Below are 20438 nucleotides of genomic sequence, written 5' to 3'. Positions count from 1 at the left end.
ACACTAAAATGACAGGTGTTTCAGTTTCATTGTCCAACCCCTGTATATATATATATATATATATATATATACAGTATATATAATGTAAATATATTGATATTTACATTTACATTTTCAGCATTTAGCAGACGCTTTTATCCAAAGCGACTTACACAATGAGCGGAACACAGTGAGCAATTGAGTGTTAAGGGCCTTGCTCAGGGACCCAACAGTGGCAGCTTGGTGGTGGTGGGGCTTGAACCGGCAACCTTCTGTTTATTAGTCCAGTACCTTAACCACTATAACATACAGTGTATCACAAAAGTGAGTACACCCCTCACATTTCTGCAGATATTTAAGTATATCTTTTCATGGGACAACACTGACAAAATGACACTTTGACACAATGAAAAGTAGTCTGTGTGCAGCTTATATAACAGTGTAAATTTATTCTTCCCTCAAAATAACTCAATATACAGCCATTAATGTCTAAACCACCGGCAACAAAAGTGAGTACACCCCTAAGAGACTACACCCCTAAATGTCCAAATTGAGCACTGCTTGTCATTTTCCCTCCAAAATATCATGTGATTTGTTAGTGTTACTAGGTCTCAGGTGTGCATAGGGAGCAGGTGTGTTCAATTTAGTAGTACAGCTCTCACACTCTCTCATACTGGTCACTGAAAGTTCCAACATGGCACCTCATGGCAAAGAACTCTCTGAGGATCTTAAAAGACGAATTGTTGCGCTACATGAAGATGGCCAAGGCTACAAGAAGATTGCCAACACCCTGAAACTGAGCTGCAGCACAGTGGCCAAGATCATCCAGCGTTTTAAAAGAGCAGGGTCCACTCAGAACAGACCTCGCGTTGGTCGTCCAAAGAAGCTGAGTGCACGTGCTCAGCGTCACATCCAACTGCTGTCTTTGAAAGATAGGCGCAGGAGTGCTGTCAGCATTGCTGCAGAGATTGAAAAGGTGGGGGGTCAGCCTGTCAGTGCTCAGACCATACGCCGCACACTACATCAAATTGGTCTGCATGGCCGTCACCCCAGAAGGAAGCCTCTTCTGAAGTCTCTACACGAGAAAGCCCGCAAACAGTTTGCTGAAGACATGTCAACAAAGGACATGGATTACTGGAACCATGTCCTATGGTCTGATGAGACCAAGATTAATTTGTTTGGTTCAGATGGTCTCAAGCATGTGTGGCGGCAATCAGGTGAGGAGTACAAAGATAAGTGTGTCATGCCTACAGTCAAGCATGGTGGTGGGAATGCCATGGTCTGGGGCTGCATGAGTGCAGCAGGTGTTGGGGAGTTACATTTCATTGAGGGACACATGAACTCCAATATGTACTGTGAAATACTGAAGCAGAGCATGATCCCCTCCCTCCGGAAACTGGGTCGCAGGGCAGTGTTCCAGCATGATAATGACCCCAAACACACCTCTAAGACGACCACTGCTTTATTGAAGAGGCTGAGGGTAAAGGTGATGGACTGGCCAAGCATGTCTCCAGACCTAAACCCAATAGAACATCTTTGGGGCATCCTCAAGCGGAAGGTGGAGGAGCGCAAAGTCTCGAATATCCGCCAGCTCCGTGATGTCGTCATGGAGGAGTGGAAAAGCATTCCAGTGGCAACCTGTGAAGCTCTGGTAAACTCCATGCCCAGGAGAGTTAAGGCAGTTTTGGGAAATAATGGTGGCCACACAAAATATTGACACTTCAGGAACTTTCACTAAGGGGTGTACTCACTTTTGTTGCCGGTGGTTTAGACATTAATGGCTGTATATTGAGTTATTTTGAGGGAAGAATAAATTTACACTGTTATATAAGCTGCACACAGACTACTTTTCATTGTGTCAAAGTGTCATTTTGTCAGTGTTGTCCCATGAAAAGATATACTTAAATATCTGCAGAAATGTGAGGGGTGTACTCACTTTTGTGATACACTGTATATACAATATAGTATAATGTAGCCTAGTAGTTGTATCAACATCTGCATGTTATCAATAACTGTCAAATCAAATGTCTGTTTATTTATTAGGATTTTAACGTCATGTTTTACACTTTGGTTACATTCATGACAGGAACGGTAGTTACTCATTACACAAGATTCATCAGGTCACAAGGTTATATCGAACACAGTCATGGACAATTTAGTATCTCCAATACACCTCACTTGCATGTTTTTGGACTGTGGGAGGAAACCGGAGCACCGAAGCACACGGGGAGAACATGCACACACAGAGAGGACCCGGACCGCCCCACCTTATAAAACCTTTCTCTTATCAAATTAAGAGAAAATAAAAATAAATTGTGCTCCAGTGGGAAGTAAGAACAGAAATGAGTCTCTCCATCACGGATTAAATGCTGTAATTTCGCTGTACACGTTTCTTTTTTGGAGAGCGCCATTTGTCTCCTGTCTCACTCGTCTTTTTCTCAACTTTCTCCTGCACAGCTGTCTGTATCTCTCCCTTCGTTTTTTCTACGTTCGCTATCTTTCTTTTTCTTTCCACCGTCTTTTCACATGTAACTCGCCTCTAACTCTCTCATCTGTCTGCACTGTAGCGTCGCAGTGTTTACCGGCTGGAATGCACAGACTTGATTGGCTGAGTGGTGTCACGTGATTGGTTCTCATCCGCTAAACCGCTACCGTAAAGACTACAAAAGCTGCGCCGGTTAAAATAGAAGCGCTCCGTCAGGTTTCAAATCTTAACTTTCTGTTTTGGCTATAGGTCCGGGTCCGTATGGGACAGCTTCTGGGTCCGGACCCGGACCGCGGTCCGCCTGTTAGTGACCTCTGTTCTAGACCTTCATCAGTGGTCACAGGACGCTGCCTATGGGGCGCTGTTGGCTTGATGGTTTTGGTTGGTGGACTATTCTCAGTCTAGCAGTGACAGTGAGGTGTTTAAAAACTCCATCAGCATTGCTGTGCCTGATCCACTCATACCAGCACAACACACACTAACACACCACCACCATGTCAGTGTCACTGCAGTGCTGAGAATGATCCAACACCCAAATAATACCTGCTCTGTAGTGGTCCTGTGACAGTCCTGAACATTGAAGAACAGCATGAAAGGGCGCTAACAAAGCATGCAGAGAAACAGATGGACTACAGTCAGTAATTGTAGAACTACAAAGTGCTTCTATATGGTAAGTGGAGCTGATAAAATGGACAGTGTGTGTAGAAACAAGGAGGTGGTTTTAATGTTATGGCTGATCAGTGTATTTCAGTTGTTGTGCCAGCATTTTCTGTATCTGTTGTTTCTATTTAATCCATTTTCAGAATTCTGTTTGTTATTATTAGTATTATTAGATTATAAATTATATGTAGGTTTCATTTTGTTTCCATTGGCAGTAAACTGAAGTGTGTATGTGCTAAAAGCAAAAGTGGGAGGCACCTTCAACTGCAGCCTGCTGCCATTCACACCTCAGCAGCTCCTTATTCTGATGTGAATTAATCTACTCTTCCTCCTCTGGGACATTAACACACACACAGAAGCCCACCAACCCAGGAATAACTAATGAAGAAATACAACCTTGTCATGGGAGAAAGAGGTTGTTCCCTCACTCCAAGCATGAGAACAGATCACGCTTGGGGGTTTCATGTAAAGTGGGTGTGGGTGACCCAGGAACAAAAGGTGAACTATATGAGAGCACCACCATATCTCGAAGGAACACTATATTTATAGAATTCAGCAAGATTTAAGAAAAGAATATAAAGTTTCATTTCAAAGTGTTCTGGTTGTACAGGCATTTTTGACAATTTTAACCAAAGCACATTTATCTGTGACCAAATACAAACCAAGCCTTGCTCCAGGGCCCAACAAAAGCAAGCAAAGTGGTGGGGGGCTTAAACCAGCAACCTTTAGACCCGCAGTCTTGTTCCTTTAACCACTGAGTTACCAATGCCCTATGCAATTCTTTCTAAAGATGTTTGATGGGGTTTAGGGCAGAGATCCGCCCAGGCCACTAGAGCCACTCCACACCAAACTCAACAAACCATGTCTTAACAGACCTCGCTGTTTTGCTGGAAATAAGGTATGATGTATGATGTATTTATAACATTTATTTTATTCCCCTGGTAGGTGTCCACATTATTTTGGCCACATTATTTGGCCACATTGTGTAGGTGTGTAAGTTTTATACTTCAGAAAAATCTGTAACTACAAGTGACAGCAATGCAAAAGCTTAAGTAAGCATGCATTACATTTATGTAAAGCAAATAAGTAGGAGACAATATAATGAGCAAATACCTATCAGGTTTGTGTAAATATAATTAAACAGATTAATAGAAGGAAACCAGATTAAAAAAACACATTTTAGAAAATCAAAACTCATTTGAAGAGTTGTCCAACATGGACTGCTTCTTGAAGTAAATTTTTTTTATGTTTTGTTTATGCATTTTCTCCCCTTTTTTTTCGCTTTTACCACGTCCAATTGCCCAAATGCGTCATGCTTCCTCTTCACCAATGCCGATCCCTGCTTTGAGTGAGGAGAACGAAGCTAACCCACGCCCCCTCCGACACGTGGGCAGCAGCCGTATGCATTTTGTCACCTACACTTTGACGAGTGCAATGCGGATCCGCACTGTGTGCGGAGAGACACACCCTGATCTGTACTCTTTTCCCGACTCTGTGCAGGCACCATCAATCAGCCAGCAGAGGTCATAATTGCATTAGTTATGAGAGAGACCCTATCCGGCTTTAATATCCCACCCCTATATGAACAACAGGCCAATTGTTGTTCATGTGGTGGCTCAGCCCAGCCGGCAGGCAGAGCTGAAATTCAATATGATGTATTCGAGATCCCAGCTCTGGTGTTCAGCGTGTGTTTTAACGCTGTGCCACCTGAGCGGCGTTCAAGTCAATTTTATGTAAACTATGTAAACATTAACATTTTTCTCAGCTGCATAATGCAGTTACATTTCATCTTTAGCTTACAAACAGATGACCTTACATTCTACCTAATTATTTGCTGATATGGCAAGTTGCTCAGGTCAGGACACTATCACCACAGTGTTGACTGTTTGTCTAGTGTACTTAATATAAAGCTAGATACAATGAAACCCATCTAGTACAAAGAGTTCACATTTTGAGTTATATGTCCTAAAGGGCAGATGAATTGTTTTAAATCATGCTTGTGCTTTTTTTACAAATGTCAGATGAGCTCTGATGTGTTTCTCTGTGAGCAGTAAATTTCATCTTTCTGTCTTCCCATGAATCCCATTTTGGATTGTCTTTTCTGAACTGTCAGGAACACTGACCTTTGCTAAGGCTAAAGACATATGTAGTGCATTAAATGTTTTTTGACATCATTTGTGACTACCTGTATGAGTTGTCACTGAGCCCTTGTAACACAATTTAGCCGACCAGATACTTCTGGATAGATTCACAACTCAAGTTTTCTACATTTGGTGACAATAGCTCTCATTGTGATTTATTAAAGTTCTACACCAGGGACTCTCAACCTTTTTTAGTCAGTGATCTAATTTTAAAGGCTCAAATTTGTTACTTTTTACATCGTTACTCTCTACTGCAAATCTTCACAGAATGATAATAAAGTGAATGTGAACATATTATTATGACTTAGAGACCAAATTCTTAGCATAGGGAAGAAATAAAGAATATACAAATTGAATAAGCAAAATTGCTGGACTAGCCATACATGATGATAACACTGTATACACCGATCAGCCATAACTGTCCATTTTATCAGCTCCATTTACCATATAGAAGCACTTTGTACTTCTACAATTACTGACTGTAGTCCATCTGTTTCTCTGCATGCTTTGTTAGCCCCCTTTCACCCTGTTCTTCAATGGTCAGGACTCTCACAGGACCACTACAGAGCAGGTATTATTTGGGTGGTGGATCATTCTCAGCACTGCAGTGACACTGACATGGTGGTGGTGTGTTAGTGTAGGTTGTGCTGGTATGATTTAATAAGACACAGCAGCGCTGATGGAGTTTTAAACACCTCACTGTCACTGCTGGCCTGAGAATAGTCCACTTACCAAAAACATCCAGCCAACAGCGCCCCATAAGAAGCATCCTGTGACCACTGATGAAGGTCTAGAAGATGACCAACTCAAACAGCAGCAATAGATGAGTGATCATCTCTGACTACAAGATCTACAAGGTGGACCAACTAGGTAGGAGTGTCTAATAGAGTGGACAGTGAGTGGACACGGTATTTATAAACTACAGCAGCGCTGCTGTGTCTGATCCACTCATACCAGCACAACACACACTAACACTGTCACTGCAGTGCTGAGAATGATCCACCACCCAAATAATACCTGCTCTGTGGTGGTCGGACAGAGGTCCTGACCATTGAAGAACATTGTAAAAGTAGGCCAAAACAGTATGTAAAGAAATAGGTGGACTACAGTCAGTAATTGTAGAACTACCAAGTGCTTCTACATGGTAAGTGGACCTGATAAAATGGACAGTGAGTGTAGAAACAAGGAGGTGGTTTTAATGTTATGGCTGATCGGTGTATAATCCAAAACCAGGTCATTCATTACAAACTAATTAAACATATAAATGTATACATTATTCCAAGTATTTATTCCATGAATTTGAAATAAGGAACCTGCATGGAATAGGATGCAAGTATATTTTGGCCACTTGCTCATTGACTTGGCAGAAAAAAAGTCAGAAGAAGAAATAATTAATTGCAAATAAACACTTAAGGTGGGTTTTGAATAAAACAAGGGATGGTGGAGATGCTTGATGGAGTCTACGCAGTACTTGTCTTGCCAAAATGGTTAAAATGAGTCATGGATTGATCCTCCAGCAAAACAATAATCCAAAACAGACACAAAAAAGATTTGATAAATGGTTTTGAAAGTTGTCCTGGCATCCTAGTCCCTGACCTAAACCCACTGGGAGCTTACCTGTGAGGTAAGTATAAGATAGGAATCCACAAGAAAGGACCTAGTAACCTGGGTAATCTGGAGTAATTCTGTACTGAGGGGTGCTCTCAGATTCCTTTGCTACAAATTAACCAAGTATCATAAAAGCAAATGTTTTATGGGGATTTGAATACGTAACAAATTATGAAGACATTCTTCATTGTATCAACTTCAACTCCAACGGTGACATTGCACTGCCTTACAAACCATTCTTGTTAAAAAATAAAAGGTCCCACCTGCAGTTCACATAAAAGAATGAGAACAGGAGTAAAAAGGGCATTCAGCTGGACCCGTAGGGCCATGTTTGAACTCCATCCCCACACTCACTGTGGGTCACTGGGCCAAGTAAATGATTTGGGTCCCAAATGGCCTTGGACTAATGGGTTAATCTTTTTCACTTATTAAATGCTATCAGCTTCTATTAGAGTAGCCAGAGGCCTGATCTGACTAGAAGGCTGAGGCAAAAAGAAACGAGATTTGAAAGAGATCGGCCTGTCGCTCTGCTTACCCAGCTATGACAGAAGAGAACAAGCTCACTAGTACAGGCTCTAGTACAGTGAGATACACATACAGTGCAGAAACTGTTCAGTGCACTTCACTATAGTTAATCAACTTTGGTCTGTTCCTCACTGTCACACAATAGAAATTCAGCTAGCCTTACTCTGCATTCCGTAACTCTCCCTGGGTCACTTTCCACATCTGAGAGTTTGCCAATTACTAATGATGACCAAGAAGACCTTGTTAAGGCTTCTAGAGCAGGAGGGGTAAGAGAGAAGTACAGAGCGTTAGGGAAAGGCTTGTGGAGAGGGTGACTGTCACCTTCTGGCCTCTGGCTGCTGACCATGCAGCTGCTGCAGGCGGCAGTGTCCTGCCTGAGGCCCTGCCTGGGGCCAGATGAGCCCTGTGGTCCCCTGAGAGCCTGAAAAGGGAAGATACCACCACTAAAACCAACAGTCACCTCTACCAGAGTACATTCTCTCCTTATGTTGGAGTCCTTGAGGGTGCAGTGCGAAGACAATACAGCATTTCCACAGGAATGGAAAACCTAAGCAATTCAAGGCGGCATAGTGGAATATCAAATATTCCTTTCGTCCTGTACTTGTACTTTAACCTGGAAATTTACAGGTACTTCACCAAGAAGTGTGAAAACACCCAAGAGTCACAATGCAAAACAGACTGACATGGCAATTTTCAGACTGGCGATCTAGTACAAATTCCTGGGTTATTACTGGGTCTCTCATGTGTGAAGAAAATCGTGTAAAAGACCTACTCAGGCGAGTGATTTAAAACATTAGCACAGAGATGAGACAACAAGAAAAAATATTACCAGAGGTTAGCAAAGGTTGTTTGTAATCATTATAACACTACGCCAAGTTCTGCTTTTTAATTATCAGGTGCTGTGCACGTAACACGTGTAGGCTATGACATACCAAAGCGTGAACACAGCAGCTTATGCAAAGTGCTGCTCATCTGTCAGGTCTTTTGTCAAATGTATGTTACTATAAGCTAGCTCATTTAGCCAGTACTTGTTTTTACATGGGGTATTGAGAATGACTTTACAAAAGAGCACTTCAAACAGTGTCTCAATATTTTTAACATACCAAATATGGCCAAAAGTCTGAGGACACCTGATTGTAAGCTTGGTCACCCCATTTCTAAACAATGACTATTAATATGGAGCACTTCCCTTTTGCGTCTTCACAGAATTGTAGAGGGTGTCTGTGTCTATTGAGGTCAGGCACTCGTGTTGTACAAGAAGGCCAGGTTTGTGTTAATGTTCTGATTCAGCCCAAAGTTTAATGACCTTGAAAAAGCCACTGGAGTTCATACAACCCAAACTTCTCAATGCATGTCTGATGGACCTTAGTTTTTGTAAAAAGGTGCAGTCATGCCAAAACGGTAAAGTTTAAAGTTGAAAGCATATAGTTTATCTGCTTTACCTGTTAGCAATGGATCTGGCCAAAACACCTGAACTTGATCATAAGGAGGGGTGCCCACAGACTACTGGCTATATATGGTACCACAAAAACTCTCTCTCATGGGCCATGATGGAATGCCTAAATGTCAGTTCATACTGGGTATGTACTATCGGGGGTTATTGGTTTTTTGTATTTCCTAAATTGCAGCTGACAATTCAGATAAACTACAAATTGGCTACAAATTGGCAATATGGCTGCAAATTAAAGTGCTTTACAAATAAACATGTCAGCCATTCATGTCATGCAAAAACAAAATTACAAACATCATTGGAACAAAATAAAGAATCTATGTAGATTCATTCATTCATTTTCTTGAACTTTTAATCAACTGACAAAAGTACAAAATAATTTGTGCACACATCAGCTTAAATGTATCTTGTAAATATAGTAAATGTAGAATTTGATGCCCTCAAAAGTTGGGACAGAGGAATAATTACCATTGTGTTACATCACCTAGTAATCACACTTTTTAATGGTTTGGTAACTGACGCTACTAATTGCACAATCAAGCTCGATACAATGTGCCTACATTTTCAATAGGCAACAGATCTGGACTGCAGGCAGGCCAGTCAAGCACTCTGTTTCCACAGAGGCATTCTGTTGTAGCACATGCCAAACGAGGCCTGAAATAACCATGGACTTTCCTGGAATATGTCATCTTAATGGCTGCATATGACTCCCAATTTACACCTGCATGTCAGTGGTACCTATATACATATGCAAGTCAACATTGCCTAGACATTAATGCTTCTCATACTATGAAGGATGTTGGATTGTGGACCTGACCAGAGCACCTGTTTCCACTGTCTTTTGGTCCATCCGAGATGAACTCGGGCACAGAGAACTTAACAGCGTTTCTGTTTAAAATAGATGGTTTTCTCATCCAGTAATAGAATCTTTTAAGCAGTGATGGACTGTGTAAAGCAACAACTTTTTTTCAGAGCCCATGTGGCCATATTTACCACAGTTGCATGACAATATCTTATGCAATGCTATTTGACAGCTCAAGGGTCATGCACAATCAACTGTGGTTTTCAGCCTGTGATTCCTCTGGATTCCCTGAGTGTTTTCACATTGTTATGTATGGTCGAAGGTAAAATACCTAAATGATTGACAATCTGTTGACAAAATTTTTTAAGTGATTGGCATTCTCTTGTCAAGTTTGGCACAGTGGTGAGCCACAACCCATTATTGCTTGCAAGGACTAAGCCTTTGGTTGATCCTACTTTCATACCCAATCATGATTCCCCCACCTGTTACCAATTTACCTTATTTTGCCTCTCTCTTTACTTTTTGGAGTATGTTGCAGGCATTATATTGTAAATGTGTTTATGTTTACAAAATACAAACATTGGAATTTTCTCTGTATTGTTAAATAAAGACTCAAGAGGATTATAATTTTTAATGAATTGCACAAATGTCCCAACTTTTCTGGAAATGGGGTTTGTACAATACTTACACTATATAAGAGTGCAACAGTAAATAATTGTGTGAAACCTTAATTTGTAAACTATGCTTTTAGAATAGTAAATGTAAAAGCATCACTAAGAACTTCTTAAAAGTTGTGTTCATAAAATACTAATTAATTCAGTGAAAATACTACATAAAACATCTTGTTCCACTGTAGGCTTTTTCCCTTTCTTTACACGGCCTGTCTTTGAAAGCCAATGTCACTGTTCCTTCGCCTTCCGCCACCTAATGTAACTTCATGAAAGCTCTGCCTGTAATTGATTTAACTGGGAGACTGTGAAGGACTTCAAAGTCTGTGGAGATGAGATTGATGGAATTATGCAGTAAGGTTGAGATACTTATTTATTGACCAGGGAGAGGGGAGGGGAGGCTTATGATGAGAGAGGCTGGACCTTTTGGCCCTGTGCTGATTTGATAGCTCGGTAATGGAGTGGGGGAAGGCAAGCGAGTGAGTTTGGAGGGGTCAGATTCTAGCCCTGGACTCAGACCACTGCTCAAATGGAGCTAATGGCTCTCTGGAAAAAACCTGAAGACGCTGTTTTTTTTTTGTTTTTTGTTTTTTTACAGTGCAGGACTCTGTTTAGAAGAGTGCAATTAATGCTTACAATATCAAAATCGGTTAGACTGTGGCCTACAGTCAGCAATTTAACAGACACAATTCCTAAATTACAAGGATAACAAAATACATTGAGGGTTATCTTCTATTAATGTCATGCAAAAGTTCCTATAACTTTAAAGATAAAAAATTACTCACAGTTTTTTAGCTTTGAAGGCTTCTGCAAACTCTCGGACACTTCTCAACGAAGCCAAGTCCAATGTCATAGCTTCAACACGAGCTTTGTGCTGGACAGAGTGAAAGAACAAAACAAACAAGAGCACTTTAGATACACAGAGCACCACAGGCATCCGTCACCATTATGATTCATTCAAAGTAGCGGGAGTAGCTACAGTTCCTTAGACATTTCCCACCTGCGCATTACTCTAGGTGCTATATGGCACCGGGGTTTTAGCTATTGATATACTGACATGCCGGCATTTAAATCAACTCTCTATCCCCACCAATAAATCAAGGGTGCATTTCCAACAGGAGGAGTTGGACAGTCTGCGGCTGGATAGCATCTCCGTAGGCTTTTTATGACACTTTTATGATTCCCCACACTCACCATATTGAATCCATTCAGTATTTACATTAAGTGAGCCATGCGGTCTTGCAGAAACCTGTGCTCTTATGAAGTCTGTAATGGCATATAGAATAGGTTCGACGGGATAAATAATGGATGAAAAAAGCCAAATCTGCAATAATGGTGCCGCTCAGCACTGGCTTTTAAGTTTACCTTTGATCGCTCTGTAACACAATCAATAAGAAAAAAGTTATATAAATCACTCCAAAAGATATAATCATGGACTCAGTGGTCACAGGTCAAGCACAGGTCCCCTGAGGTAAAAGCACCAGCCATAGGGAATTGCCATAAACAGCTTGCTCTTTCTCAAGTCTCTCAAAAGCTAGGCCTGACCTTGCTCACTTCATCGTAACGTGGTATACACTGTCACTTCAGGTGAACCGCTCCAGCTGAACTTTTTCTTTTTGTTCAGAATTTCTCATTGAGCAGCTGGGTGCTAGGTTAGCAGGTTCAGTCCTGTCTTCAGCAGCATCTGTGTTGAGGGAGTTGCTTGACAAATGAGTGTCTAAACTCCGCTCATATTACAATGGGCTTAAGAGACACTGGGCATTTTAATCACGCCGGATACAATCCGGCAGCAGGTTAACACGGCGCACTAGCTCAGCATTTTCTACATATCAATGAGCTGTCTGTCAGCCAGTAACCAGCACCAATCATGTATACTGCAATTAAGACTTTTTACCATCCTGTAAGTGTACAGCACCACAAGGACTCCAAAACTGACATGTCTGTTTAGGCTGTAAACTTCATGTAGATGTAGTAATATTAAATAAATTGCTTCTCAACACATTTGGATCAGTATTGTTTATTTCATTAGGTTACATGGTTATAATTGTCTGAAACCCTTAGATAATACACCGATCAGGCATAACATTATGACCTTCCTGATATTGTGTTGGTCCCCCTTTTGCTGCCAAAACAGCCCTGACCCGTCGAGGCATGGACTGCACTAGACCCCTAAAGGTGTGCTGTGGTATCTGGATGGGTGGATGGGGGGACAGCATGGGCACCCTGACTGGTCTGCAGCTATGCAGCCCCATACGCAACAAAATAATTGTCTGTTGGATCGGACCCCTGTGCCAGCCTTCGCTCCCCACATGCATCAATGTGCCTTGGCTGCCTTCCTTGGACCACTGCAGACCGGGAACACTCCACAAGAGATGCAGTTTTGGAGATGTTCTGACCCAGTTGTCTAGCCATCACAATTTGGCCCTTATCAAACTCACTCAAATCCTTACGCTTGTCCATTTTTCCTGCTTCTAGCACATCAACTTTGAGGATAAAATGTTCACTTACTGCCTAATATATCGCACCCACTAACAGGTGCCGTGATGAAGATATAATCAGTGTTACTCACTTACCCTGTCAGTGGTCATAATGTTATGCCTAGTTGGTGTAAATGGCACGTTTTGTAACACAATCCATCAAAAGAAACAAAAATACTTGTTATAGCTGCTCTGGAGTAGCTTAACTGAATAGTAATGATGTCACAGCTGAAATATGTGATTAAAAGTATGTGAACATCTGACCATGAGCTTTTGCATTTCCCAAAATGTTACACTGAAACTCAATAATCAGGAGGGGGGTCCACATTAGATTGTCCATATGGTTTATCTCTGAGATGAAGTCCAAAATAGAAAACAATTTCAATCAAGTGTAAATTATTTTCTCTTTTTTCAGTAGGGAAAAAGGCTCATAAAAGCATTTTATTAAAAATAATAATAATAGTGGGATATTCCGCTAGCACACCAGCGTCGAGATTTTGAACACCCCAGTTGGCTGGGCGCCATCTAGCAAGCACAACTGGCAGTGCCTGCAGCAGACACAAATTGGCCACTGTGTCTGCTGGGTTGGGAAATGACCGGACTAAGTGGGTGGGGTCTTCAAACGCTGTGCAAGGACCCTGGTTAGCGGATAGAGGAGCCTGTTCAGAAGCATGGGCGTAAAGAAGGGGACCGCTAGGATCGAAAGGAAAATGAAGAAAAATGCATTAATAAATTGGAAAAAAATGTTCATGCTTACTAAACTTTAAGAGACAAACAAGAGAAAGCAGTTACACAAACTACACTATATACCACAGTTACAAACATTAAATCTGTTGTCCTCACAAAGCTGTCTGTCAGTTGTTACACTTAAATGACTTTATGATGTGAAGTGTGTAAAACATTTAGTTTTGAATGTTAGCCATACCTGGCAGCAATACAAGGTCCTTAACAAGCCTTTCCTGCTGAACTAGCTTTCCTCTCCAGTGCATTGGTCTCAAAGTTAAAGAAAGCATAATTATGAGATTTTATAAGATAGCCAAGAGGAGAGAATTCTGACAGGAGAGGGCACAAACAGCCAGGTTAGCACAGTTACATGTCTCGCATAGACAGGACAGACGAGACTACAAGTGGGTAGACAAATTGCTCACTTAGGGCAATCTGACTGCCCACTGGAAGAGTGGACACAGAACGTACTACTGCACCCTGGTCTCTGGTTACTGTTATAATGTTATAAACACTAGTGTATGTGTGTGAAAAGAACTGTTAGACACTCATAAATGAAGTGTGCAGTAAATATTGCTGATGCATATAAAATGTTTAAAAGTCAAGCATGAGAGTTGTACTTGAACAAGAGCGACAGATAAAGATGATCACCATTTGATCAGACTAATGACTGGAAAAGAATTTAGTTGCAGTGTGTGTGTGTTTGTGTGTGTGTTGTGTGATTTCTTCTCAGGAGTCAGGCTTCAGTAGCCATGCTTGTCAGGCCTTACTGTGTGAACACTACAGCACAAGAAACAACAGCTGGTGAGAAACATGCAGCCCAGACATGAAGACTAATGAGTAAATGAAAAACTGTTTTCCATAAGCAGAATGAGAAGAAATAAAGTTTAGTGTACTGAACCACAGTTCTAATTCTGCTGACAAAAGCTAAGAAAAAGAAACACTTAATGACTGTTGACAATACCAAATAAAACAGTAGCTATAGTAAAGTTCAGCCTTCAATAATAAAAAAAAATATATTTATATATATTTATTTATATAAATAAAAATCAGAAACCATTATTTGAAGAAACAGATAATATTACTTTCCCCATGTACTCAGGTTTGCACTAGTATTTGCTTGAGTTTTCCGCCTGCACTGACATCAAGAAGTCCCAACAACACTGCTAGATCTCCTATACCGCTAAAAGTATAACACACACTAGCACATCATTACCATGATAGTGTCACTGCAAAGCTGGTAATAATCCAACAACTAAACATCATGTGGTCAGTAAGGGTTTTATGGATGTCCTTTTAAATTCATAAATGGAAAAAAGGCGTGACAAAGAGTATAAGGCAACAGATACATACACCAACCAGGCATAACGTTATGAGCACTGACAGGTGAGTAAATAACACTGTGCAAGTGAACATTTTATCCTTAAAGTTGATGTGCTAGAAGCAGGAAAAATGGGCGAGCGTAAGGATTTGAGTGAGTTTGACAAGGGCTAAATGGTGATGGCTAGACGACTGGGTCAGAGCATCTCCAAAACTGCAGCTCTTGTTTGGTGTTCCCGGTCTGCAGTGGTCAGTATCTATCAAAAGTGGTCCAAGGCAGGAACAGTAGTAAACCGGTGACAGGGTCATGGGCTGCAAAGGCTCATTGATGCACATGGGGAGCAAAGGCTGACCCGTGTGGTCCGATCCAACAGACGAGCTACTGTAGCTCAGATTGCTGAAAAAGGTAATGCTAGTCAGGGTGCCCATGCTGACCTCTGTCCACCGCCGAAAGCGCCAACAATGGGCATGTGAGCATCGGAACTGGACCACGGAGCAATGGAAAAAGGTGTTTTGTTTTTTTTTGTACCCCTTTTTCTCCCCTTTTTTTTTAGCGCATCCAATTGTTCAATTAGCATCGTGCTTCCTCTCTGTCTATGCCGAACCCTGCCCTGACGGAGGTGATTGAAGCTAACCCGTATCCCCTCCGAAACACGAGCAGCAGCCAGATGCATCTTTGCCACCCACACATTGACGAGTTTGGCGCCACCTAGCGTTGCATGCGGAGAGACACACCCCAAGGGCACCCTCTCCCATCTCTGTGTAAGCGCCTCCAATCAGCCGGCAGAGAACGCAATCGCATTCTGACAGAGAGAGACCCACATCCGGTTCTTTGTCCCACCCCCCACATGAGCAACCGGCCAATCGTTGCTCATATAGCCACTCAGCTTCGAACCGGTAAAGCAAGGCTGGATTCGATACGACGCTTCTCAGAATCCAGCCCTGGTTGCAGCGCGTTTCTTTTTACCGCTGCGCCACCTGAGCGGCCGGAAAAAGGTGTGTTGAACAGATACTACAGCACACCCTCAGGGGTCTAGAGGAGTCCATGCCTCGACGGGTCAGGGCTGTTTTGGCAGCAAAAGGGGGACCAACCCAATCGGTGTACATTGGCAAAATGTTTGGGCTTTATGCAATCGCAATTGGTACTCTGCAACTAATAATTAAGCGTATTTCAAACAAACAATCAGCTGTGAGAATCATCATTGGTGTCAAGTAGGTCTGTTTAAGTTTGCAAAAATGGCGAGGCACAGGAAAGTCAATGACAAGTGACGTGTCTTTAAATAAATAAAAAAAATAAAAATAAAAATATTTTTTATGCTTTAATTGTGAAAATAGCTTTTGCCATTGCTAAGGAGAGAAATACTAACACACATCACACCACCAAACACACAAATTATATACTAATACTCTTTCATCAACAAAAAAATGACTTCATCAGAAGAAGATCAAAGTTTTGGAGTGACCAAGCCAGAGCCCAGACCTGAATCAAATTGGTCTATGGAGTAAACTGGCTTTGTAACAGGGCTGTAAAGACTTTTTCTATCTACTGTAAATCTGAGATCAAAATAATTTTCTTATATTACCAACACCATGTATTTTAATGCCTATAGTAGTTGGCTATTGTGTGACCCATGACCAGATATGTAAATATTAATCTGGCCCCCAGCAGGAAAAAAGGTTGCCCACTCCTGATCTTAATTCAGGCTTTCTGCCGAACAACTGGCACAAGTTTAATACTGTACTGTGTAACTCAGGTTTCATCTTGTTTCCAACTTCCATACTTTCAAAATGTTCTTTCAACAGCTTACTGGAAAGGATGAATGCACTTACCTAAAGCTCTCTCCTCACTTTTCCTTTCACTCTTCCCCTCCCCATATTAGTCCTTCTATCTCTGCAATTCACTCATTAGCTCTCCACTGCTATCCATTAGCTGAACCGATTAAGAATACACACACTCCATGGTTCCTTCTCTACAGTCTTTCATATAGCACAAGCAATCAACAGCACAGACTAGCAGACTGTCGTTGATAAATTACCCAGTCGCTCCAAAAAGCATTTATCTATTTGGGGCTGTGCGTGTGATAGGGAGCTTGTCAGGCTGCACACTCTGCTCTCCTTGCTTCTTCATTCAAAAGCCAAATCATATTTTTTTTTAAAAGCCTATAGAACATTTCCATATGACAAATATGCACAGGTGGGGCTGCCTGCCTGCTCTACTGTGTTTGAGGTAGCGTGAAGCAAGTGGGGGCCATGGTCACATAGAGCAGACAAATGGACTGGAGAAGGACCATTTTTCATGTGAGCGCAATAGCGAGAGAGTAAAAAGAAGAACTATGGGAAAAAGCGAAACAATGCAATGACACTGGATTTTCTCTCTGACTGGGAATATGGAAGTTCTTCCAGCTGGGCCATCCTGCTCAGTCCCACAGGAGCTCCATCAACTCACATAAGCAGAAAAACGTGTTCCGCCTGCCGCTCTCCGCTGTCCATTAGTTATGCCTGCTATCTACTCCAGAGCGTCCGACGCTCATGTCTGCTGTTTGTAAGACTAACGGTACTTGACACTTTGACATAAAGCAGATGTCTGTGAACAATAGCCGGCACAAGACTAGTTAATAACAACCAGCATCTCATCTCATCTCATTTTGTGTCCATAGAGCAGGTACTTTAGCTGTGCAAAAACTACATCCTGTCACTGTACTTAATCTCGCTATCTTTTTATACCTGGTGGCAAACACACTGTTACTGTAGTAGTTTTTTTGTCCCCACTGTAAATACATATAGACATTGAGTCTAGAATTTAAAAACAGTAGTACCTAAACATGGAGCAGGTTCTTTTGTGGTGTTGTAACATTTGAAATCAAGAGTCGTATAAGGAATAAGAATTCAAGCACTATTCTATATGAACCAGTAAATAAGCAGATTAATATACTTCAAATGTACTTATTTTTAATCACCAATGTGTGCATCTCAGTTTAGTTTGTATGTGTATTGAATTGAATGGTCTGTAATTAATCTTAAAAAGAGTCTGTTTTCTGATATCAGGCAGTAAGCACCACGTTTAGGCTTAAATTAACATTTTTAGTGGATTACAGGCCAAATAAACACATGAAACACACTACCACATTCCAGAATTCAGATGAAGTGAGTTATATTGTTAGTCATGAAATTACAGTTTAAAAAAATAATAACTCTGCTGACTGCTCAGTGTTTATAATATTTAATATAGCAACAACATAAACAAAAATAATAAAAAATCTTTTTAGTAGAAATTATAAGGAATAAATTTATATTTATAGATATACACATTTAATTCTGCTATTATTCTTATTATTACTATTATTATTATAAATGAAAAATAGATATAATTATGTCTAGCATATTTAGATTATGCTATTTATTAATTATGCTCTTATCATTATTACACATAAAAGTACATATATATATATATATATATATATATATATATATATATTATTATTATAAATGATAATATTAATATTTCTATCATATTTAATTATGCTGTTTTATTATTATTATTATTATTATTATAAATGAGAATAATATTAATATTTCTAGCATATTTAATTATGCTATTTTATTATTATTATTACTAGATATTATTATTATAAATAATAAATAAGAACATTTCTAGAATAGTTAATTATGCTTTTATTATTATTATTATTATTATTATTATTATAAAGGATAATATAAATATTTCTAGCATATTTAATTATGCTATTTTATTATTATTATTACTACTAATATGTGTTATTATTATAAATGATAAATATTAATATTTTGAGCATAGTTAATTATGCTTTTATTAATATTATTATTATTATTATTATTATAAATGATAATAAATATTAATATTTCTAGCATATTTAATTATGCTATTTTATTATTATTATTACTATGTATTATTATTATAAATGATAAATATGAATATTTGTAACATATTTAATTATGCTATTTTATTATTATTATTACTATGTATTATTATTATAAATGATAAATATTAATATTTCTAGCATATTTAATAATGCTATTTTATTATTATTATTACTATGTATTATTATTATAAATGATAAATATTAATATTTCTGGGATAGTTAACTATGCTTTTATTATTTTTATTATTATTATAAAAGCATTAGTGTAATTAAGGCGTATCACGATATACTGTATACTGTCATGTGACAAAAATGAACTACACTTTTAGGCCATATTTCTATGTAAATTCCCAATTTCTATCTGGTTTGTAACTGTGTCATTGTGATATACAGTATATGACACAGGGCATAACAGTGTAACACAAGTAAACATTTCTATCACTTCCCCCCGAATATTAACATGCTACAGTTATACAGAATTATATATATATATTGAGGATTTGGTCTAGATGGCTTTGCCATAATGGCCAAAGTTGAAAGAAAGGCAACAAAAGGAAGAAACATTTCAAAATGTGTCATGCCCAAAATTTAAACAGACAGCTACATTGACTGGGAATCTACATAATTGGCTATGTCTGGGAGATTGAAGCAGTGCACCCAGTGTTTCCTGGTGGAACCGGACCCACCACAACCCTGACCAGGATAAATCTTTTAATCAACATGAAATAAAAAAGTAGTAATTGTGTCATCATGTCAAGCTGCACTTGAATGTATTATTCTACTAGAATTTAAAATATGAAGCATTTACAAAAAGAGTGAGGTATCACACCACTTTGCCCATCACTAGCAGAGGAGTAAACATCTTCATACACTCCACCATCAACCATAGCTCAGCTCCAAAAGAGATAAATTGGTTAGGTGGGAGTTAGCAGCAGCTGAAATAGCACTCACAAATGATTTGATAAATGCGGGATGGAGAGGCGACAAACAGGTTTATTTTTACAGTTATGGCATGAGAGGCCTCAGGGCGCTTCCCCTGCCTCCATCAGTCCCACTGGAGGCCAGCGTGATTTATCATGCACCTGATGAAGAGGAAGGGAGGGAGATGGCATTGGACTAGGACACAGCGGTAGAATTTGACACAGCATCCATGTCCCTAAAGTCAACCAGCTCCAAAACAAATATGCTTTTTCATTAAGGATGGAGAGGATGGTGTGTGTTTGAGACAGTCCTAACCAAGCAATCACGCCAGATAAAAGAAAAGGAATGGTAGACATACATACAATATACTTCTAAATATATGAATATAGTCAGCCTTGAATCAAAGCTGGGAATTCTATTCATATACAAGACATTACAAACACAGAATGATCCAATAACATGAATTTAGCTAAACTACTGTTTTTTTTCCACTTGCCTAATATTTCTTGGATCAAATATTAGCGCCACACATGAACACTTATTCTCTACCAATTTTTTATGCTTAGAATCATGTATGTCAGAATTCCAATAGCACCCATAATAGGAACGAAATGTACTTTTTTATCAGCAGTATCTAAACAGAACTGAAAAAGATCTAATAAAGAAACAAAAAGAGGTCTCACGAAAAAGACAATGAATATCCTCTTTAAAAAAGTGGTAGTGTGCAGCCAGTATGACTGCTTCCTAATGCAGATAGAAGTCCTGCAATTGAAACAGAGT

General features: G+C 39.8%; 1 protein-coding gene across 6 annotated transcripts in view; it reads right to left on the bottom strand.

Moving 5' to 3' along the window:
• Positions 1 to 20438, bottom strand: part of wwox (WW domain containing oxidoreductase) — a 354592-nt gene that overhangs the window by 265452 nt on the left and 68702 nt on the right. For all 6 annotated transcript variants that reach the window (XM_062992800.1, XM_062992777.1, XM_062992792.1 and 3 more), the window contains exon 6: positions 11104 to 11192. In XM_062992800.1, the coding sequence (XP_062848870.1) occupies positions 11104 to 11192 (89 nt within the window). The remainder of the gene's footprint in view (positions 1 to 11103; positions 11193 to 20438) is intronic.

The sequence above is a fragment of the Trichomycterus rosablanca genome, chromosome 1, assembly GCF_030014385.1.
Source record: "Trichomycterus rosablanca isolate fTriRos1 chromosome 1, fTriRos1.hap1, whole genome shotgun sequence".
Taxonomy (NCBI): domain Eukaryota; kingdom Metazoa; phylum Chordata; class Actinopteri; order Siluriformes; family Trichomycteridae; genus Trichomycterus; species Trichomycterus rosablanca.
The sequence above is the reverse complement of the archived record's forward strand: the minus strand, read 5'-3'. Positions and strand labels throughout refer to the sequence as shown.